The sequence below is a fragment of the Capra hircus genome, chromosome 16 (assembly GCF_001704415.2).
Source record: "Capra hircus breed San Clemente chromosome 16, ASM170441v1, whole genome shotgun sequence".
Taxonomy (NCBI): domain Eukaryota; kingdom Metazoa; phylum Chordata; class Mammalia; order Artiodactyla; family Bovidae; genus Capra; species Capra hircus.
Window position 1 is genome coordinate 59,674,371 of NC_030823.1, and position 23,970 is coordinate 59,698,340.

Genomic DNA, 23,970 nt, shown 5'->3' on the forward strand with positions numbered 1-23,970 from the left:
ATCCTGAACCTGAAGCTTCCCAGTGTATGATAAACTTGAACTGATCACTCTTTCTCTAGTGTGGTGGTCTCTGCCAGAAATTTGGATGTTGGGAACCGTCAGTGTAACCTCAGTAGTTAAGCAGTAGCGTGACAAAGCAAGACTTTCATTAGTTTTCATCTAAATGGGCCACAGGGTTACTGACAGTGATTGTGTAGTTTTAGGAAAGTCACAGATGAATGAATCATCGCCGGTAATGCATACTGTCCCACACTGCCCCTACCCCATCTAACACTGAGTCACAGATGGAGTTTCATGTTGGCTCCAGGTAGCGCACCTGTGAGGTAAAACCAAGGGGTTTGAATCATAATGGGATTACATAGTTGGTGATAGACCATTGGTGGATATGATGAAGAGGAGGTGGATTTTCTGTTATTAGAGCTGAGTAATAGACTGCACATTGCCTGCTGATGCCTGAAGTGCTGACACAGTAGAAGTGTTGATGATTTTGGAAATTATGTTAAAGATATGTGAGTTACTGTTGGGAGTAGCAATTCAAGACCGTGTAACCCCTATACATGTTTTATCTCTTTTAAGATTATAAACTTCTGAAGACAAAGATTCTACATATATACACAGATCCTACATATATATTTGAGGGACCATGTTATACTTCAGTGTTTATGTTCTTTCTGTATCTCCGGTAGCTAGAAGAATGCTTTGGAAGGCAAAGGAAACATGCTAAGTTGTATGACTTCAACACAGGCCTATGCAATTGTATAAGCTAGTTTGTTTGTTTTTTGTTTAACACACAAAGGATTTACTTCTATTTTTAGTAAATCTATGAGAATCTACACGTTTTTCATTCTTCCTCTTTAGCCCATCTTTTAAATTTTCTAGAGTAATATTTCTATATTTATTTTGTAAAGCATCATTGGTGAGTAGTTTATTTTTATGTTGTCCTAAAGAGTAGTAAGAACTACTACTAGTTCGATTCCCAAGTTTTGGTAAACCTAATTTTTTGTTGTTTAGCGTCCCCTAAGTCGTGTCTGACTCTCTTTGCCACCCTATGGACTGTAACCCACTAGGCTCTTCTGCCCATGGGATTTCCCAGGCAAGAATACTGGAATGGGTTGCTATTTCCTTCTCTAGAGGATCTTCCCTACCCAGGGGTCAAACCCAAGTCTTCTGCATTGGCAGGCGGATTCTTTACCACTGAGTCACCAGGGAACCCCTTAATTACACATTTCTGAAGAGATTGAAACTGAGTGGGCCCCTGTGAGTCTTGCCATTGTTTGGAGGCAGTACGCTAGCCATTATGACCTTCTCTGAGTTCCAAAGGGCAGGTTCCAACAGTTGCTAATCAAGGGAAGAACAACCAAGAACTCACCTGATGCAAGATTAAAAGGCCCAGATTAATCATCAGGATTAGGAGACTGACCACCTGAGATGAGAGTAAGGGAGTGCAAACCCTGCTCACACCCTTATCTTGTCAGACACCCCACCTTTGACCCACTTATAAAAACACTCATGAAGTCCTCTGGGGATGGGACACAGTTTTTCGAGGCAGAAGCCTGGGGTGTCTCCCTTTGCCTGGCAAAGCAGTAAAGCTGTCCTTTTCCGCTTCACTCACGACTCTGTCTCTGGGATTTGATGTGGCGCCCGTGCACAGAGAGACCAAGTTTTCATAACAATGAATTACTTGCATTTCTGTTTATATATTGCTGTTAATATACATAATCTCTACTCACTTTGCATATTCTGAATTTTATAATTGTTATGTCTGTTCTTTAGAGGATGAACCACCTTCACAAACTGTTTTAAGCCAAACGGTCACAAAGAAAGCTATCAGGAGAACACAAGAGACTCCAGGTAAGAGGAGTTGAGTTCGTTTTTTTCCTAACCTGTCAGCTTTTTTTATGTATTGATTATAGCCTATAATTATTGGGTTATTGGATTATTGGGTCGATCAGGGGTGCCAAATCATACCTCATTCAAAGTTTCAGTGAATCTTATTTTTAGGTTGTTAAATTGAATTAAGCAATAGTAGCATGCCTGGGAAATCCCATGGACGGAGGAGCCTGGTGGGCTGCAGTCCATGGGGTCGCAAAGAGTCGGACACGACTGAGCAACTTCCCTTTCACTTTTCACTTTCATGCATTGGAGAAGGAAATGGCAACCCACTCCAGTGTTCTTGCCTGGAGAATCCCAGGGATGGGGGAGCCTGGTGGGCTGCTGTCTATGGGGTCGCACAGAGTCGGACACGACTGAAGAGACTTAGCAGCAGCAGCAGCATGTGTCAAGAACAGACAGGGCGCATACTTGAATACTTTCTAAGTACCATATACTTGGTATATGTTAATTCACATAACTATGCAGGATAGGTGTACCCACTTTTTTGATGAGGAAACTGGAGCTCAGAGTAGCTGCCTTTTCTCTTACGATTACTTGCTATGTAACTGAGCCAAATTCAGACCTAGGCTTGTCTTCTCCAAAGCCCCTTCACTTGCCCCAAGTACCTCACTGTCACTCTCCCATGGAATAATTTAACTGCTCAGTAAAGCTTGTTAAGTGTTGAATGAATAAATGTGTCATGTAAAATGGATTAAATGGTCTGCATAGTAAAATCATGACACAATATAATCAATCTCAATTTGATACTATATGAAATCTAAGATCTCATCAGTTGTAAGATACATTCTCTTCTTGGGCTTCTCTGATAGCTCAGTTGGTAGAGAATCTGCCTGCAATGCAGGAGATTTGATTCCTGGGTTGGGAAGATCCTCTGGAGAAGAGATAGGCTACCTACTCCAGTATTCTTGGGTTTCCCTGTGGCTCAGCTGGTAAAGAATCTGCCTGCAATGTGTGAGACCTAGGTTCTAACCCTGGTTTGGGAAGATCTCCAGAGAAGAGAAAGGCTACCCACTCCAGTATTCTGGCCTAGAGAATTCTATGGAGTGTATAGTCCATTGGGTCACAAAGAGTTGAACACAACTGAATGACTTTCACTTTCACTTAGGAGGAAGAAATGCTGCCAGTTAAGGGTAATGTGCCTTCTCTATAATCACATTTTTCAGGCCATTTGGGAAAACTATATTCTTGAAATTTTATTTACAGTAGCTTCAATTACATGACACTTATGCCTGGAAAAACAGAAGTTTCTCATTTTTAAAATCTACAGCAAAAATAAATCTACAATAAATTTATAAAATTTATGGGGTTAAGTAAATTGATTTAATGAAGACTGTTGAGCACCAGCCTATAGACCATACAGACCATTATAAAACTATTATACAATAGAATGTCTCATACAGTCTTTTGGATTTCACATTAAGCTTGTATTTTAGGACTGCTATTGAGGTACATGGCTGCATAATGTTGTGCAAAGAGCACTGGATCTTGGTCATATTAGCTAGCCATGTTGACCCTCAGGCCTTTATCTGTATGACTTAACCTGGCCTAACTCACAAGCTCACTGCAAAAGTGAAACAGTACTTGCAAAATCACTTAGTATACAGTAAAACATATGGATCTAAGGTGGGGTTTGTTTTTTTTCTTTTCCTCACAACACTTTGCAGGCAGTGTAAAGTTCATAAAATTTTGCTTAAGCATTTCTTTTTCTGACAAAGCTCATGCTATGGTTGATAATGGAAAAGACAAAACATTTCCCATTGTAGATGGTAGGTTGATGGAACTCATACACATATTAGCTGGAATATATTGTGCTACAATATAACTAGACATAAAGATATGTGCATTTTGGGGAGATTTGAGATACTGCGGGTTCTTTTACTATAAAAGGTGCTTTTAAAAATCATACTATATCTAGTACTTGTCTTGCTCCTCTGTCATTCCTCTTAAAAAAGGAGAATGTTTAGGAAAGTCATTAAATGAATGCTTGTACAGTCTGTCTTTAGAAGCTTTGTAAAGTACTGAATATTCATTGGAAGGACTGGTGCTGAAGCTGAAACTCGAGTACTTTGGCTACCTGATGTGAATAATTGACTTATTGGAAAAGACCCTGATGCTGGGAAAGATTGAAGGCTGGAGGAGAATTGGATGACAGAGGATGAGATGGTTGGATGGCATCACCAACTCCGTGGGGATAAGTTTGAGCAAGCTCTGGGAGTTAGTGATGGATAGGGAAGCCTGGCATGCTGCAGTCCACGGAGTAGTAAAGAGTAGGACACAACTGAGCAACTGAACTGAACTGAAAGTCTGTCTAGCCAGAGGAATTACTTAAACAGGAGTCAGTTTGATAGAAAACTACTTTAAGTGCAAGTTTAAGATAGGCCCTCCCTTGTTTGAGGGAATATTAATTGGTACAACCACTATGGAAAACACTGGGAGGTTCCTTAAAACTAAAAATAGAGTTGCCATATAATCCTTCAATCCCACTCCTGGGCATATATCAGGAGAAAACTCTTAATTCAGAAACATACATGCACCCACAGGTTCTTAGCAGCACTATGTACAATAGCCAAGACATGGAAGCCACCTTAATGTCCATCAACAGATGAATGGAATAAAGAAGTGAAAGTGGTGTGTGTGTGTGTGTGTGTGTATATGTGTATACACACACATGTGCAAAATGGAATAATAGTCATAAAAATGAATGAAATACTGCCATTTGCAGCAACATAGAAGGACCTAGAGGTTATCATATTAAAGTGAAATAAGTCAGAAAGAGAAAGACATATATATGTAGTATCACTTGTACATAGAATCTAAAATATGATACAAGCAAACTTATTTACAAAACGGAAACAGATTCACAGACTTACAGTTACCACAGGGGCAAGAGGGTAGAGGAGGAATAAGTTAGGAGTTTGGGATTAGCAGATATGAACTACTATATATAAAATAGATAAACAACAAAATTCTATGGTATAACGCAGGAAACTGTATTCAGTATCCTGTAATAAACCATAATGGAAAAGAATATGAAAAAGAATATACGTGTGTGTGTGTGTGTGTGTGTGTATAGAACTGAACCACTTTACACCAGAAACTTAATAATACAACAACTGTAAATCAACTGTACTTCAGTTAAAAACTATATATATAGGCTCTTCCTCCTTCTTGTAGAATCGCAGGCTTTCAATTCAACTTTGGTGTTCAAAATCGTGCTGTAATTTTATATAGGACCACTGGAGTGGTCTGCCAAAACTTTGTCCAAAAATGTCCTTGAAAATGATGACCTATACCAAGGGACTTCCCTGGTGGCTCAGCTGGTTAAGAATCCACCTGTACTATGAGAGACCTGGGTTCGATCCCTGGGTTGGGAAGAACCCCTGGAGAAGGGAACGGCTACTCCAGTATTCTGGCCTGGAGAATTCCATGTACTACAGTCCATGGGGTAGCAAAAACACAGCTGAGCGACTTTCACACACACACCAAGGGACCACTTTCTAAAACATGCTAGTAAAGACAGCCACATCATTTGTCATCCTGTTTTGGAAGTCATGAAAATGTTGATTGTATTAGTCTAGAGTAGCTTATTGTTTGAAGTTTCAGAATTGTGTTATTTTCACATTAAAATAGTGATTAGGTTGTTCTATCAGTTCTGTTCATATATACCTATATAACTTCTTCTATAGCCAGATTCATTCCATTCATGAAACTAATTTCAAAACCTAAAAATATAGTAGGAAAATTTTAGTAACTTTTCCTAATGTTAAATATTTTTAGTAGTTATGGTTCCTAGTCAAATAATTATTGTTAAATATTTTTACTGCCTTCTGTTTTAACATGAGGGCTTCCCTGGTGGCTCAGGAGTAAAGAATCTGCCTGCCAATGCAGGAGACACATGTTCGACCCCTGGATCAGGAATATCCCTTGGAGAAGGAAATGGCAACCTACTCCAGTATTCCTGCCTAGGAAATCCCATGAACACAGGAGCCTGGTGTGCTCCATCTAGTCCATGGAGTTGCAGAAGAGTCAGACACGACCAAGTGACTAAACCACATTTTGTCGTGAACATTTGATTCTCTGACTGCTGTAATTACAGAATTCATTCATTCTCCAGATGTTTATTGAGCACCTACTTTATACTAGTGCCATTGCTAGATTCTGGGGGTGCAGTGGTGAGCAAAAAAGGGAAGGAGATTGCTACTAAAGAAGAATCCTTGTTATTTTATTCCCTAATACCCCTCTCTGCTACTCTCTCTCCTTCAACCCCTCTTACATAGGGCTATGTGTTTGGTAGAGCATACAAGAAAAACTTAAATGAGAAGATGGGGTCTGAAATAGTAATTGATATCTATAGATTAAAGTTGAGTTTTAGGTTTTAATTAAACCTGCAAAGGATGGGAATATAGAGGGGGAAAAAGAGGAAAGTCATTGTAATAATAAGAGTAACAAACATATGTGATATTTCTTTTTAAAGCTATTTATATAAGTTCTAAATATGTGTTATGTAGAATGCTAACAACTGATACATTGCATAGAATCTTAGAGCTGGAAGGTTTAGGAGAGTCATGTACTCAGAGTTTCTGTCAGTATAGGTGTCCTTCTGTTAACATCCATTCATACACTGTTGATCGTCTGCAGTGATGTAGAAATCACTCCCTCACCATCAGTTCTGTTTTGGAGACAACACTAATAATTTGGTTGCTTTTGTTTTTACCGCTGAACTAAAAGCTACTTTGCTGTAAATTTCTCTTGATCTTAATTCTGCCTTTCAAGCTACATAAAATCAACTTAACTATGTCTCTACATCTCTGTCTTTAAGATGTACAGAAACATGCTCAATAAGTATTTTTAGAACAAATAAATGGATGTCCCTTCAGGATTTCTCTTCTTGATACTGTGAAGAGGAAATATGGGGTTAAGTCAGTTTTATGAGACCAAACATAGGCAGCCAATATAATGGAGAAGGGGGTCAGTGGTAGCTGGTTCAGAGCATGGTTTTTGTACTTCTCATGCAGAGCCAAACATACTGCTTTTTTTATAGATACAAATGAAGCCAAGTGTAATATAATCCAAATTTAAATATAGATTGGGATTTATATTATTTATGCGAGGCTCTTTGAGGTCATACACCTTGGATTTCTAGGCTAACATTAACTTATTATTTAATGGGATTGGCTTCCTCATTAACCCTGTGCCGTTGAACTGTAGACAGTCTGAAATAAATTATGGCTAACATTAACATGTTTTTTTAAATTAGAGTTTGTGTTTGTTGAAACACACAAGTTAAATAATTGGAGGGAGTGTATTAACTCTTAGGAAGTTAACCCTCAAATCAAAGTTTGACGTAAATAATCCACAGTGAGGGTATGCCACAATGGAATAGATAATTGAGTTGGTGCTCCGGTACAGATTTTGGTTCTTAATTGAGACATTTAGAAGTTTTATTTGATACTCCTTTCTTTTTATGCAAATATGGTCTGGTGAGAAAAACTGTCAAATTTTACATCAAACCCATGTATTTTTCATAGCAGCAAACCTTTCTCTAGTTCACTATTGTATTCCCATACTTAGCATAATGGAGAGCTCAGAAAAAAACTTTGCTGACTAAATAGGTGATTGTATAATAAATCTAATATGTTAGACATTTTATGTATGTATTTTATTTTTTTCTCTTCCAATATTAGTGATGAGTGAAGACCCTCTAATCAGCCTGTGTAGACCTCCTCTAAGAAGCTCAAGATCTGGTAAGAGATTGTTTTGTCTGTTCGTTCAGCTTTCTCATATTTTTAAATAGGGTACTTAACATGTATTTATTGGAGAAGGCAATGGCACCCCACTCCAGTAGCCTGGAAGGCTGCAGTCCATGGGGTCGCTAAGAGTCAGACATGACTGAGCGACTTCTCTTTCACTTTTCACTTTCATGCATTGGAGAAGGAAATGGCAACCCACTCCAGTGTTCTTGCCTGGAGAATCCCAGGGACGGGGGAGCCTAGCGGGCTGCCATCTATGGGGTCGCACAGAGTCGGACATGACTGAAGCGACTTAGCAGCCACAGGAACATGTATTTATATGGTTAGAAATTCAAAATTTCTATAAATATACGATGGAAAGTCTCCCACCTCCTTTCGTTGTTTGTCCACCCAGTTTCCTTAAGCAACCAGTGCTGTCAGTTTCTTAGGCAGTCTTCCAGAGATATTTTATGGAGATACAAGGGAATTCATGTATAAATCATCTTTTCCTGTCTTTTTTAACCCACATTTTAGCCCAATAATTGCTCTTTTCTGTACCTTCTTACTGTTGATTTTTACTTAAAATATATTGAGACATCCTACCATATAAGTGTATAAAATAATTTTTTCATTCTTTTTTAGAGGTTGTGTCCTTCTATGTTGCTGTGGTTCTTTTTGTTAGCAAAATGGTTTTAAATTAATGTCAGGGACTTTTTATTCTTCCCAGTATAATGCTAATAAAAAATTGAAGACTGAGCCTTTGTGGCTCAGGGCTATAAATTTTTCCTGCCTTAACTGCATTTCTTCCCCTGTGGGTCAGTTGGTAAAGAATTCGCCTTCTATGCAGGAGACCTGGGTTTGATCCCTGGGGTGGAAAGATCCTCTGGAGAAGGGAAAGGCTACCCACTCCAGTAACCTGCCTGGAGAATTCCATGGACTGTATAGTCATGGGGTCACAAAGAGTCGGACATGACTGAACAACTTTCACTTTAAGACCTAAGAAGAGTATTGCCCTTAAATTGATTTCATAACTAAGAAAGAAAACTAGGAATGTCATACCAAGAGATCTGCTTCATTTTTAGAGTTTCCCAGCCCATAAGGGTGCTTTATTGTGGGAACTAAAAAGGAAACATTTACCTTCCATGAGGTTTCTACTCCTCGGTTATTCTCTTTTAAAAAGAGTTAGGTTGATTTTTTTTTTTTTCTGATAGATGACTGTCCTTTTAAGTGATAAAAATCTGTTAAGGTTTTGATGATGAACCTGTGGTAAAGAACCATATGATGCATTTCCTTTTAAGCACTAATCATTTTATTGCTATCTCTCTTGCAGATTCGGCACACAAAACAAATGGAAATACTAAAATGAGTGAATTAGGTTTGTTTATCTCTAATTTTTATAGGTTCTTTTTGAGGCTTCGAATTATCAGTAGAATGCAGGAGTACTTTCATTTGGTCACTGGCTTGAAAATATTTGTTCATTATTTCAGCTTGAGGGACCAATAGCCTTGGTTTTTATTCTCTGAAATCATGTCCTTTGTTATATTATTGTTTAAGTTCACGTAAGAAAATGTCATAACCTATATTTTAGTTTTTATTAGCAGTTATTAAGTTAACACTATTGCAAGAAAAGAGATAACAACTTACCAATTAAGTTTTTTCTTGCTTTAGAAAGTGAATTGGAAATTTTTCTGTAGTAAGTTGTGTCCTTTGCCATGTTTGTTGAAGTGGTTTATATTCTTTTCAGGATTTGCCTTGATATAGGACTTGAGCTACCAAGATCTGTGGCTTTAAGTGAACTTACATTGATTGTGGTTGGACTTAGTCTTAAGTTACAAATTTTCTAAATTTGGAGATGAGTCAAAGGAGAGAAGCTTCATTTTTCTTTATAAATAGTTGCAGCTTGTTTTAAATTTGTCTTCCACTTAAGCTCAATTTTTTTAGAGACTTCAGAATTTACAGTGTCTGGGTACTGAAAATGATCCTTGTAGTATGCAACTTATCATGTGTACTTTTATCTACCAATTTCTCAAATGCTCTATATAAAAACTTAAAAAAGAATTTTTTTTGAGTCTTAAATAGAAGCAAACTTGTAGATGAAATAATCTAGCACTTTTATGTCCTTTCTATGCTAGATTTAGAAATTATTTCTGCAAGTACTTTATAATAAAAACTAACTTTAAAAAAAGTACTTTCAGCTTAAAGGAAATTTCTGTGAGATCAATAAAGAATGACACTCCCTTTTTTTCCCCCAATAGTAATGCTAGTAAATCTTGAAATGTATAAAATGGCTGTTCATGGAGCTTGAACATTTGTGATATTTCCAGACTATTCTTTATTCTCTTCTTCTTGCTGCGCCACTCTCTTGTTCTCCAAAGCATGATTGGCATTGAATAGTAAGGTATCTATACCGGGGATCCCCAGAGTACAGCCTCTGAGTAAAATCTGACATGTGGTCTTGTTTTTATACAGCCTGTAAGCTAAGAAAAATTTTTACATTTTGTGGAATAAATAAATATATGTATACACACGCATATGACAGAGACCTTATGTGGCTAGAGAAGCCTAAAATATTTACTCTTTGGCCCTTGACGGAGAAAGTTTACCCATCTCTAATTACATTAATGGCAGACCTAAAGACAGCAAATCACCTAAATTATCATTTGTTCTAAGAATAAATTCAGAGAGTTAAATAGCTGCCTTGACGTAGATTTATGTCCACACATAGATTGAACATTCCGCACTAGGTGTTACTGAGAACACAAAAAGGAGACACGGTGACTCCTGTCTTCTCTTTGAAAAAGCATGATCGTCTCACTTTTGAATCTTCATGCCTTTGTCCCCAGACACAACACAATTAAGGTTTGTATTTCTTTGAATACCCTTCACGCCTCACACCAACACATTCCATAAATCTCTTGGAATAAGAGAGCCTATAGTAGAAATATCCTGGGACTTTGTATTTTTCTTTAAAACTGTGACCAGACAAAAGAGAGTGAACAGGAAGTGATACAGATAATGGTTGATATCCATCAGAGGAGGTGGTTTTAAGTGATCTGTTTTTTATAACAAACTGAAAGACCTTAAACTTCTGAAGTATCTTTTCCTAATTGGTTAAAACTGTTAGAAAAGTGACACCTCCTTAACAGCACATTTAATTATTGCCATTTGTCTAAATGCCACAGCCTTTGTAATTTTTTTAAAATAACCTTTTTTTGGTTAGGGTATTATTGCTCCAAATAGAATTCTAATGTCTTGAAAGTTTTCGAATGTATGTAGGAAAGAGTAATACTTAAAAAGAAATTTTTTTTAATGCTTTAACTTCCCCCATGTAGCAGCCAAGAAGTTTAGAATAAAGGAAGCTGAATGACAAAAGAGGGAAATGAAATTAAAAGCTATATAGTCATAGATACTGCTGATTCATCCTCAGTTTGTATTTGGATATTTATCTATACATTCTTTGCTGCTTGGGTAAAAAAATTGTTATAAGCATTAAAATAGTGGTATATGTATATGGTAGAGAAGAGCCCTACTCTGTGGAAGAGGTCAGGAAGGTTTAATGGCGATAAAATTAGAATTTTGAAGGATGCAGAACAGGCAAAATGAGAAGGAGAGTTGTAAATACTACAGTTTGTCTTGTAATAGAATGTCACTCTCTTATGTTTAGAGTTCAGGCAATATGAGAAACTCCTCTACATTAGAAACAACACTCACATTAACTGCGGCTCCTTGAACTATCTTGTGGTAAATGATTTTCAGAATGACATTCTCAATTGGTAAACTTGGGTTTCTAGAGTGAGAACTATGTTTTAAAATGTGTATACAATCAGGACAAAAGCCTATTACAGTGAAGAGTATTTGTCAACTATATAAAATGTATTATTGTTTAAGGTGTCTTAATTCATAAAATCCTGCTGGATTATAAGGCACAAAATAATACTGTTTTTTGTTCTTAGTGATGTTACCATGATAGCCTTGCTTGATAAATTATTATTTATGTCTTATGTAGTCTGATAAATATTTACTATTAGGAACATGGAATTCTAAAGAAAGGATTTTTAGACCCTATATTAAATGTCTTAAAAGTGTTCAAAAATAGATTAAATCCATGATTTATTTAATACGTCATATTAAAAGTATTAAAAGCAAGTGCAGAACTCCCTTATAGAAGCTTATTTAAAAATATTTCTAAATTCTTCATTGTGCTAATTAAAACTAATTGACATAACTAATATAAACAGAAAAAAGGGAGATTGAATTGTAGGCAAGCTGGTATAGAAAGGATTAATTATTAGTTAATTTGCTCTAGACAATTGACATAGATTTGCAAAAGTATGGTGGAAATATATTTTATCAGGATGAAAAAAGAGGGATTACTCTACTGTTTGTTTTTTCTGATAGTTTGTGAATGAATGTAAATTTTCAACATACTTTTATTTCCATTAATACAGATTCAAAAATCAGTTCAGCCTTAAATTTTGCTACAACAAATAATTTTTGAACTATATAAAACATAATGCCCCAATATAAATGTGATTTTAACAAAGCTACTGTATTACATTTAGGTATTGTTGGAACCTCTCATTTTAGAAAGAATTCACTTCTCAGCTTTCCCCCCATTCATTCATTTACTCAAAAAATTATTGAGGGAGACTTTTTTAAAAGGTTCCACATGTAAGGAGCTTGGAAGTCACCACTTTAGCCTAATAACAAGTCAAAAACTGACAACTGAAAAATCAACAACTCTTCTTAGATCCATAAGAGAGGAAATGACACAGGTCAAATCACTGCCCCCAAGGTTTGAGAAATGGGCAAATACAGGAAGTCATAGCTTGCTGGAGCCGAGACTCACAAGTGGAAGCCTCTGCGGGAGGTAGTGCTGGGTAGGAAAACCTGAACTGCAGTTAATGAATTATTGGATGTTCTGTGTGGACAAGTCTGAAGAGTTAAAAAATTTCAACAGGACCCAGTCTAAGGCGGGCCCCCACTGTGTTGTGAAATTTACCTCCAGAGGCTCAGCCAGGCTCACATTAAAAAAAAAAAAAAAAATCCCTTCATACTTCTGCAAGTTAGAGGGATCCCAAAAGGCAGCATTTTGAAACGTGCCAGGGTATTCTGTTCTTAACAAGACAAGCCCTCAAGGAAATCTCGTTAACTGGAGCCTATCAGTCTAGTCAAAGCTATGGTTTTTTCCAGTGGTCGTGTATGGATGTGAGAGTTGGACTATGAAGAAAGCTGAGCAACGAAGAATTGATGCTTTTGAACTGTGGTGTTGGAGAAGACTCTTGAGAGTCCCTTGGACTGCAAGGAGATCCAACCAATCCATTCTAAAGGAGATCAGTCCTGGGTGTTCTTTGGAAGGACTGATGCTGAAGCTGAAACTCCAATCCTTTGGCCACCTGATGTGAAGAGCTGATTCATTGGAAAAGACCCTGATGCTGGGAAAGATTGAGGGCAGGAAGAGAAGGGGACGACAGTGGATGAGATGATTGGATGGCATCACCAACTCAATGGACATGAATTTGAGTAAACTCCGGGAGTTGGTGATGGACAGGGAGGCCTGGCGTGCTGCGGTGCACGCGGTTGCAAAGAGTCGGACACGACTGAGCAACTGAACTGAACCAAACTGAACCTACTGTATCAAAGCCCAGCTAACTTGAGAGATGGGAAATAAACCCAACTCCAGACCATTCTGAGCGTTCTATTTCACCTAAACAGGAACAGGAAAAACTTTGGACTGTTGTGAAGTTCATGGTCTTAAGGCATAAGCTTACTAAAAAGTGGACACCTAGAGCTGTAAGATACTTCCCTTCTCCCAGGATACTGCCCCTCCCTCAACACCTTACCACCGCTTTACTAAAGACCTATTTACAGCAGTATTATTTTTACCCAGTACATCAAGAAAAAAATTATAAAACATGACAGAATGCAAAAAAGCAGTTTGAAAAGATAGAGCAATATCAACCAGATATGGCATGGATATTAGAATTATCAGATCAGGAATTTAAAACAACTATGATTTAATATGGTACAGACTCTAATGGATAAAGTAGACTACATGCAAGAACAGATGAACAATGTCAGCAAAGAAGTAGAAATCCTAAGAAAGAATCAAATGCTGCAGATAAAAAAACACTAACAGAAATGAAGAATCTTGATGGGCTTGTTGGAGGGGACATGGCTTAGACTCTCTAGCTTAGAATATCAATAGCATTCTCAAAGAAATGATAATATATGACATGATTGATTAGCTAGTCCTATGATAATACAGCAATATATAAATGTATCAAATCAACACATTATATACCTTACACATAACACAATGTTAAATATCAGTTATATCTCAATTTAAAAAAAAACAGAATCCTTAAAAACCAAAAAGCAAAGAGAACAATGACTAAATAATACAGAATATCCTAGACTGTGCAACAGCTACAAAAGGTATAATGTATGGATACTGTGAAAAACAGAGAAGAAAGGAATAGAGGAAATGTTTGAAATATTAATGACTGTGTGCATGTGTGCTCAGTTGCATCCGACTCTTTGCTACCCCATGAACTATAGCCTGCCAGGCTCCTCTGTCCTTGGGATCTAGGCAAGAATACTTGAGTGGGCTGCCATTTCTTTCTCCAGGGTATCTTCCTGATCCACGGGATTGAACCTGCATCTACTGCATCTCCTGCATTGCCAGGTGGATTCTTTACCACTTGAGGTACCTGGGAAGCCCAGTAATGACTAAGAGTTTTCCAAGTTAATGTCAAACACTAAACTCAGATCCAGTAATCTCACAAACACCAAGAAAGATAAATGCCAAAAATAAAAATACACTTAGGCACATCTTTGTTAAGCCACAGAAAGTAAAAAAAAAAAAAAGGAAACCTAAACAAAGCCTGAGAAAGACAACACATGACCTGTAAAGGAACAAAGGTCAGAATCACATCTAACATCTCAGAAAGCATGCAAGCAAGAAGAGATCGGAGTAAAAGATTTAAAGTGTTCAAAGAAAAAAACCCACCAACCTGGAATATTGTACCATGCAAACCTATCCTTCAAAGGTGAAGCCTCTGCCCAAGGTAACGAAGAAAAAAAGAAAAGGAAAGAAGGGAAAAAATGGAGGGGGATGAAAGGTAGGATGCAAGTTACTAACGTCAAGAATTAAAGAGGGGACGCTGTATATCCTATGGAAATTAAAAGGATAACATGGGAATATTATGAACAACTTTATGCCCACCAATTTGATAACCTAGATGAGATGTAACTGATTCCTTGAAAGATATAATCTGCCAAAATTCACTCGAAATAGGTGACCTGAATAGCTCTATATCTCTTAAATTGAATCAACAATTAATAACCTTCCAAAATAGAAAGCATGAGGCCCAAGTGAGTTTCTTAGTGAATTCTATCAAACATTAAAGGAAGAAATTATGCCAATTCTCTACAGTCTCTTGGAGGATGGAAGCAGAGGAAGCAACTTTCTAACTCATTCTGTGAGGCCAGCATTATGCTGATACCAAAACCAGACAAAAACTTTAGAAAAAACTATAGACCACCAGCGTCAGAAACACAGCAGTGTGAAACATCTACCTTACCTTTGTCTCCCCTTCACTCCATAACCAGTGAAAAATCCACAGCTTAACAAAAGCGTCTCTGCTAAAAGCAACAGGATGCTGGAGAAATCCACACATCTGTGCATCTACAGGTGGGTGAAATGTAATACTTGGTGGAAGGGGAACTGAGGTAATAGTGGAAAGGGGGCTGCAATTTGGGTCCATTGATGGGAACAGCAGAGCCCAGAGACAGCAAGAAAGAAACAGCAAGAAACAGCAAGAAAGGCTATACACATGACTCGAGCAAACCAACCAGCCTGGCACCCAAGGCCACAAGTAACTGGTCAATGGCAGCAGTGGGGCCTGGGACCCCAAATCAACAGCCACTGAGGTGCCCACATCCACATCACCTCGCATTCACAGTGGCAGAGCCTGCAAACCTTGTAACAGACGAGGAAGAGTTGCCTGTATGATTCCAGTCCCTCTGCCCGCTCCATCATCTTCCCTCATGATGGAGCTTGTGTCTCAGGGGATCCCAGATACAGGGAATGGAAAGAGCCAACCATCCTGGTGATGACAAAGGCTCTAGCACAGGCAAAGAGCTATGACCCTGGTGGCACAAAAAAACTGCAACAAAGGCACAGTCAGTCACACCTCTTACAGAGAAGGTGGGGTCTATAAAATGCCATTCAGATAGATGTAACCAGTGGCAGCTTAGGTAAGAAAAACAAAACCCATGTGATAGTGCCACCAACTGGAAAACAAAGGAGTCTAACTTCTCACCTATCATTTAATATCAAATGCGCTGACAGAGGAACAGTTCATCATCAAACAACACGAAGAACCGCAGTAACAGTATACCACAAAAAGAAAATGACAGTTCTCCAGAAACAAAAAGTCATGAAATACTGTAACTGTTAGAGAATTTAAAAGTTATGAAGATAATCAAAGATATATAATACTCAGAGATACTCAAAGATATAATAAAACTCAGTTTAATGAGCTCACTGATAAGACTAATGGGCAGAAAGATTGCCTTACCAAAATATTAAAATTCTGAAACAAATTCTGGAGATAAAGAACACAATAACTAAGATGACGAATTCATTAGAATGAGAGCAGACCACATGAAGAGAGAGTTTAGTTCAGTTCAGTTGCTCAGCCGTGTCCGACTCTTTGCAGCCCCATGGACTGCAGCACGCCAGGCCTCCCTGTCCATCACCAGCTCCCGGAGCTTGCTCAAACTCACATCCATCACGTCGATGGTGCTATCCAGCCATCTCATCCTCTGTCGTCCCCTTCTCCTCCCACCTTCAATCTTTCCCAGCATCAGAGTCTTTTCAAATGAGTCAGTTCTTTGCATCAGGTGGCCAAAGTATTGGAGTTTCAGCTTCAGCATCAGTCCTTCCAATGAATATTCAGGACTGATTTCCTTTAGGATTAACTGGTTTGATTACCTTGCAGTCCAAGGGACTCTCAAGAGTCTTCTCCAATACCACAGTTCCAAAGCATCAATTCTTCGGCACTCAGCTTTCTTTATAGTCCAGTTCTCACATCCATACATGACAACTGGAAAAACCACAGCTTTGACTAGACAAACCTTTGTTGGCAAAGTAATGTCAAAGTAATGAAGAGAGAGGTAGGGACGTCTAGATAGAAATCTAGAAATAATACAAGTAGATGAGAAAAGAGAAATAAGATGTTTTAAAAATGAAGGAGTCCTAAATACTCAAAATTCAATGACAGTATTTTAAAGACAGCCAGAGAAAAAAATGGTGACCTACAAAGGAACCCTCATTAGGCTATTGGTGAATTTCTCAGCAGAAACCCTACAGGCCAAGAAGGAATAGAATGACATTTTCAAAATACTGAAAAATAGAAACTGGCACACAAGAATACTCTATCCACCAAAGTTACCATTCAGATATAAAGGAGAAAAAGACTCTCCCAGAAAAAAACTGATGGAGTTCATCAACACTAAACGTGCCTTGCGAAGTATATTGAAAGGGGCTCTTCAACCAGAAACAAAGTGGCCAAAATGTGCAAAACTTTGAGCAAGGTGATAAGTAGAGCCAGAAAATTACAACTGTCTATCAAAAAAGGTTTTTAAACTATCTATTATCACATAAAAATTAAAGAGAGAAAAAAGCAGAATAATAAATAGAGCTATCTCACTTTGATAACAGACTCAAAACTTAAAAAGGGATAATTTAAGACAAAAAGATAAAAGGAGAAGAGGAAAAGGACAGAACTTGTATAGGTGAATGAAGATAAGATGCTGTCAACAGAAAATGGACTATTTTAACTGAGATACTTCATACAAAACTTAGGATAAGCATTAAGCAGAGACATAAAACATGAGAGGAACCTGTGTAAAATATCTTAGAAAATCACCAAACCAAAATGGCAACAGAAATACAAGGAGAAACAATGAAGATATAGATCAACTAGAAAAAAAAAAAAGAAAGACATAATAGTAGTACTGTCCTTATCTATCATTAATCACCATAAATTTAAATGGATTGTACTCACCAGTCAAAAGACACAGAGTGGCTGGATGGGTTGAAAAACAAGTACATATTGCCTCTAGACCTCAGCTCTAAAGAGGCTAGAGCTCTAAACGTAGGCGAGAAGTAAAGGCATGGAAGATAATACATGAAGCAAATAGCAGCCAAAAGAAAGCTGCTCTCTCTATACTCATATCTGGAAAAATAGACTTCAAGCCAAAAAAGGTAGCAAGATGTAAAAATGAACAGTATACAGTAATGAGACAACCCATCAAGAAGACACTACAATGATTATCATGTTTGCATCTAACAGGCACACCAAAGTGTATTAAAGCAATTGTTAACAGACCTAAAGGGAGAAAGCGACAGCAACATAAGAATAGGGCATTTTAACACCTCACTTTCATCAATGAGTAGATCTTTCAGATGAAAGTCAACAAGGAAACACTGACTTTAAATTAAACATTAGACCAGATTGATTTGACAGATTTTTACAGAACATTCCATCCAAACGCAGCAGAATATGCTTTCTTCTCAAGTGAACACAGCGCTTTCTCAATGATAGACAATATGTTGCGGCATAAAACAAGTCTCAGTAAGTTTAAGAAGATTGAAATCATATGCATCCTCTCTGATTACAGTGGAATGAAACTGGAAATCAACTACAAGAAAACTGGAAAAGTCACAAATAGGGAAACTGAACAACTATTGGGTAAATGATGAAACAAACGCAAAATTTAACAAGTGAGATTGCATCAAAACTAAAAAACCTGTGCACAGCAAATGAAACCATTGAGAGAATGAAAAAATAACCTACTGAATGGGAGAAAGTATTTGCAAGTGATATATCAAATATGGGGTTAATATCGAAAATATATGAAGATCTCATACAACTCAAAAATTTTAAAACCCCAGACAACCTGGTTAAAAATTGGACAGAGGAGCTGAATAAATGTTTTTTTCTAAGAGACACACAGATGGCTAACAGATTCATGAAAAAATGTTCATAACTGATTATTAAGGAAATACAAATCAAAATCACGGTGAGATATCACCTCACACATGTCAGAATTCTCAAAAAAGGAAAGATAAAGCAAGTGTTGGCAAGGATGTGGAAGAAAGGGGCTCTTCATACATTATTGGTGAAAATGTAGATTGATACAGTGACTGGAAGACTGTATGAAAATTCCTTAAAAAATTAAGAATAGAACTACCATATGATCCAGCTATCCCACTCCTGGGCATTTATCCAAAGAATATGAAGATACTAATCTGAAGTGATATCTGCATCGCCACTTACCTCCATGATCATCACAGCATTAGTTACAGTATCCAAGATATGGAAACAACCCAAGTGCCTATCAACAGATAAGTGGATAAAGAAGATGTGGTGTATATATATATATATACACACACACAGACATATATATAACATATATACAGTATAATATGACTCAGTAATAAAAAGATGGCATTTTGCCGTTTGTGACAATGTGTATGGATCTTGAGGGCATGATGCTAAGTAAGATAAGTCAGAGGAAGACATAGATATGATTTCATTCATATGTAGAATATAAAGCCAATATTTAAAATAAATGAACAAACCAAAGTAAGCATGTAGATATAGAGAACAAAGTATTGATTATGAAAAGGGAAAGAACAGTGGGGAAGGGGAAGTAGGTAAAGGGGGATCAAATATTTGATTGTGAGCACATAGATGGAGATATGTAATGCTGTCTGCATGAAACTTATAGATCAGTGTTACTTAAATATTTGAAACTGTTTTACAAACTACAGACTAATATTTCTCATGAACACAGACACTAAAAGTACAAGAAGAATACACTACAACCAAATAGGATTTATCCCAGGTGTCCAAAGCCTGATTTAACATTTGAAAATCAACTCATATAATCATTAACAGAGTAAAGAAAAATCATACAATAATATCAATAGATGCAGAAAAAAAGCATTTGATAGAGTCCAACACCCACTCATGATAAAAAATTAGGAATAGAGATAAACTGTCTCAACTTGATAAAGACTGTCTGCAGAAACTATAGCTAACATCGTGTATAGGTAAGGAACTGGAACCTTTTGTACTAACCTCAGGTACAAGGCAAAGATGACCTTGCTCCTCACCACTTTTAAACATCAAGCTGGAAGTTCTAGCTAGTGCAGTAAGAGAAAAGGAAGTAAAAGATACAGAGATTGAGAAGGAAGAACTAAAACTGTCTTTATTCACAGATGACATGACTGTCTATGTAGAAAATCCAAAAGAATGGACCAAAAACTTCCTGGCACTTACAAGCCGTCATGCAAGTTTGTAGGATACAAGGTTAATACACAAAAGTCAAGCAATTTCTTACATACCAGCAATGAACGAGATATTTGAAAATAAAAAACAATATAATTATCATTAGCATATCCCACAATGTAATACTTAGATATAAATACAAAACTTGATGAGTAAAATAAAAGAATTACTAAGTAAATGGGGAGATGTTCCATGTTTATGGATAGGAGGACCCAATATTGTCAAGATGTCATTTCTTCCCAACAATCAGTAAATTCAATGCAACACTGAACGAAATCCCAGCAAGTTAACTCATGGAGATCAACAAATTGGTCCCAAAGTTTATGTGGAGAAACAAAAGACCCCGAGTAACTAACAGAATATTGGAAGAAGAAAGTAGGACAGAACTCCAAGGTAAACTAAACCTAAAGCTACAATAACTGAGACAATGTGGTATTGTCAAAAGAATAAACAAATATATCATTGGAGTAGAGTACAGAGCCCATAGATAGAGCCATATATAGTCAACTGATCTTTGACAAAGGAGTGAAGGCGATATAATGGAACAGAGAGTCTTTTTAACAGATGATACTGAAACAACTGGACATCTATGTGAAGAAAAAAAGCAGAATCTGCACATAGACCTTAATACCTACCACAAAAATTAACTCAAAATAGATCACAGACCCAAACGTAAGCACAAAGCTATAAAACTTGTACATTACATAGAAGAAAACCTAGATGATTGTTTGGTGGTGCCTTCTTAGGTATAAACCAAAAGCAGAATCCATGAGAGAAATAATTGATAGGCCAAATTTTGTAAGAATTAAAAACTTCTGCTCAGCAAAATAACAGTGTCAAGGGAATGAGAAGGTAAGCTATTTGCAAATGACGTATTTGAAAAGTACTGTTATCCAAAATATACAAAGAACTCTTCAAAACTCAACAATAAGAAAACAATTTAAAAAATGGGTCAAAGAGCATAACAGATACCTCACGAAAGCAGTTAGATGGCAAATAAACATATGTAAAGATAGATGCTCTCCATTGTATGTCATCAGGGAAATGCAATTGAAAAAGTGAGATACCACTACATACACTTAACAGTACCAAATGCTGATATGAATGTACAGCAACAGGAAGTCCTCTTTGTTGCTGGTGGGAATGCAGGGTGGTCCCCTTTGAGGTTACTTTTATAGTTTCTTAAAAAACTAAACATACTCTTAGTATGCAACCCAGCAATCACACTCCTGGATATCTACCCAAAGAAGTTGAAAACTTAGGTCCACACACAAACCTGTGCACATGTGTGTGACACCTTTTTATTCATAATTGCCAAAACTTAAAAGAAACCAAGATATCTTTCCATAGGTGAATGGCTAAATAAACATCCAGACAATGGGATAATAAAGAACTATCAAGTCATGAAGAGACATGGAAGAACCTTAAATATATCTTACTGAGTGAAAGAAACTACTCTGAAAAGGCTGCATACTGTATGATTCTCACTATATGGCATCCTGGAAAACGCAAAACTCTTGAGACAGTAAAAAGATCAGTGATTGCCAAGGATTGGGGGTAGGAGATGGGGGAGCAACAAATAAGTCTGGCGCCAAAGATTTCTAGGACAGTGAAAATATTCTGCATAATACCATAATGGAATTATACATGTCATTGTACATTTGTCTAAACCCATAGAAGGTGCAGCATCAAGATAGAACTGCAAAAAGAAGAGAGCTGTAATGTAAATTAAGGTCTTTGGGTGGTTATGATGTATCTGTAGGTTTGTCAGGTGTAATGAATGTAGCGCTGTGATAGGAATGTTGGTAATGGGGAAGACTGTGCATGTGTAGAGGCCAGGAGCATATGGGAAATCTCCCTCCCTCCCCTAGTTTCATGAATCATAAACTGCTTTAAAAAATTAATTTAAAAATAAAATTTTAAAATTACTGAGTGCTTACAACGTGCTGTTATTTTGAACAAAGCTGATGTAGTGGTAGAATAGAATTCTCGAAATCAGAAGAGTCTATTCAAGTCCTTTTTGTCGCTTGTCAGTCTTGACACCCTTAGACAGGGCACTTGGTATCTTTGAGCCTTACCTGTCATAGTGTTCTCTTATAATGTTATGGGAATCAGATTAACACATGAAGTTTTTTGAAAACTAGCAACATGAAGATACTAAGGACTTACTACTATTAAAATAACTAAAAAATAAAATAAAATAACTAAGACATGACCATTGGCTCTTAAAATATTTTTTGTATGCCTTGTAAATAGTTGCATAAATGAATACAGCAAAACTGCTATGTAAAGAAGTACTGTTAATGGTTATGATTTAGAAAATAAAATTTCAAAAAGAGGGCAATACCTTTTAATGTGAATGGAAATATTAACATATTAATAGAATAGCGTTAAGACATTCTGACTTTCCAGTTTTCTGGTTGGGAAAAAGAAGATAAAATGAAAAGACAGTCTTTCTAAAGAAAGAATCCTGTGCTGTGCTGTGCTTATTCCTGTCCGACTCTTTGCAACCCCATGGACTATAGCCCACCAGGCTCCTCTGTCCATGATTCTCAGGCAAGAATACTGGAATGGGTTGCCATGCCCTCCTTCAGGGGATCTTCCTGACCCAGGGATTGAAACCAAGTCTCCCACACTACAGGTGGATTCTTTATCTCTGAGCCACCAGGAAAGCCCAAGAATACTGGGGTGGATAGCCTAACACTTCTCCAGGAGACCTTCTTGACCCAGGAGTCAAATCTGAGTCTTCTGCATTGCAGATTCTTTACCAGCTGAGAAACCAGGGAAACCCAAAGAAAGAATTGCATAGTAGTATTAGCAGTTTTCTCAGAGTTAATTTTTTTTATAGCAAAAATGTTGTCAAATGCTGATTTGCACTTGCCACTGTTAAGTAAAAGTAGCTTGGCTAGTATTGATGGTATACAATCTAATTAAACTGATTTTTAAAAATTATTTCCACATTCATAGAATGATGGGTTGCTAGTTGCCTTCTACAGTACAATTCTTTTTTCTTTTGAAAAGCAAATAGGAGTTACAATCAACAGAGGAAGATCTGAAAGGAAACAATTTTTCATTCTGGTTCATTCTGTTCTCATATGATCATTCAGCAACATTTTAGCCCAATTATGCAATTCTTACATTTGGGTATATCTTTCTTTATTAAAAAAAAAAATCAGGAAATTCCCTGTGGTCCAGTGGTTGGGACTCTGCTCTTCCACTGCCACGGCCCCAGCTTCAGTCCCTGATTGGGGAACTAAGATACCACAAGCCAAATGACACAGCCAAAAAACCCCCCAAAAAATCAGAATAGCCCATGTGAAAATAGAGCATTTCTTTGACACATTTTACTCATTTATCTTTGTCCAAATTCTCTGACTCTAAGAACAGTGGTGTATGCGGACCTGCTGGAACTAGGAGCATTTCTTTACCTTTCTTACAATCTCTTCAGACTCACCAGTGCATTAAAATGCTGCTTTTTCAGCTGTGCTTGTGTGGTTGGCTTTTTCAAAGGAGTATCAGAAATCTAGCAGATATGAGAAAGAGAATACAGTAAACCTATTTACCAGCTTGCTACTGCTGCTAAGTCACTTCAGTCTTGTCCGACTCTGTGCGACCCCATAGATGGCAGCCCACCAGGCTCCCCCATCCCTGGGATTCTTCAGACAAGAACACTGGAGTAGGTTGCCATTTCCTTCTCCAGTGCATTAAAGTGACAAGTGAAAGTGAAGTCGCTCAGTCTTGTCCGACCCTCAGCGACCCCATGGACTGCAGCCTTCTAGGCTCCTCCGTCCATGGGATTTTCCAGGCAAGAGTACTGGAGTGGGGTGCCACTGCCCTCTCCGATTTACCAACCTAGGGGACTCTATTTGTCAACATAGAGCTTCACATTTTCTACAAACACAAGTTACATTTTATAATACAAATAGACCTCTCAGTGAGGAAACACAGTTTCTGATTCTAGTTTGTAGCACACTTATTCC

General features: G+C 37.4%; 1 protein-coding gene across 4 annotated transcripts in view; it reads left to right on the top strand.

Moving 5' to 3' along the window:
• The window catches only part of TOR1AIP1 (torsin 1A interacting protein 1), a 43,174-nt gene that overhangs the window by 1,402 nt on the left and 17,802 nt on the right, over window positions 1-23,970 (top strand). For 2 of the 4 annotated variants that reach the window (XM_018060662.1, XM_018060660.1), the window contains exons 2-4: window positions 1,774-1,851; window positions 7,578-7,637; window positions 8,953-8,997. In XM_018060662.1, coding sequence (XP_017916151.1) covers window positions 1,774-1,851; window positions 7,578-7,637; window positions 8,953-8,997 — 183 coding nt within the window. The remainder of the gene's footprint in view (window positions 1-1,773; window positions 1,852-7,577; window positions 7,638-8,952; window positions 8,998-23,970) is intronic. The other 2 variants (XM_018060663.1, XM_018060661.1) reach the window with 1 other exon arrangement.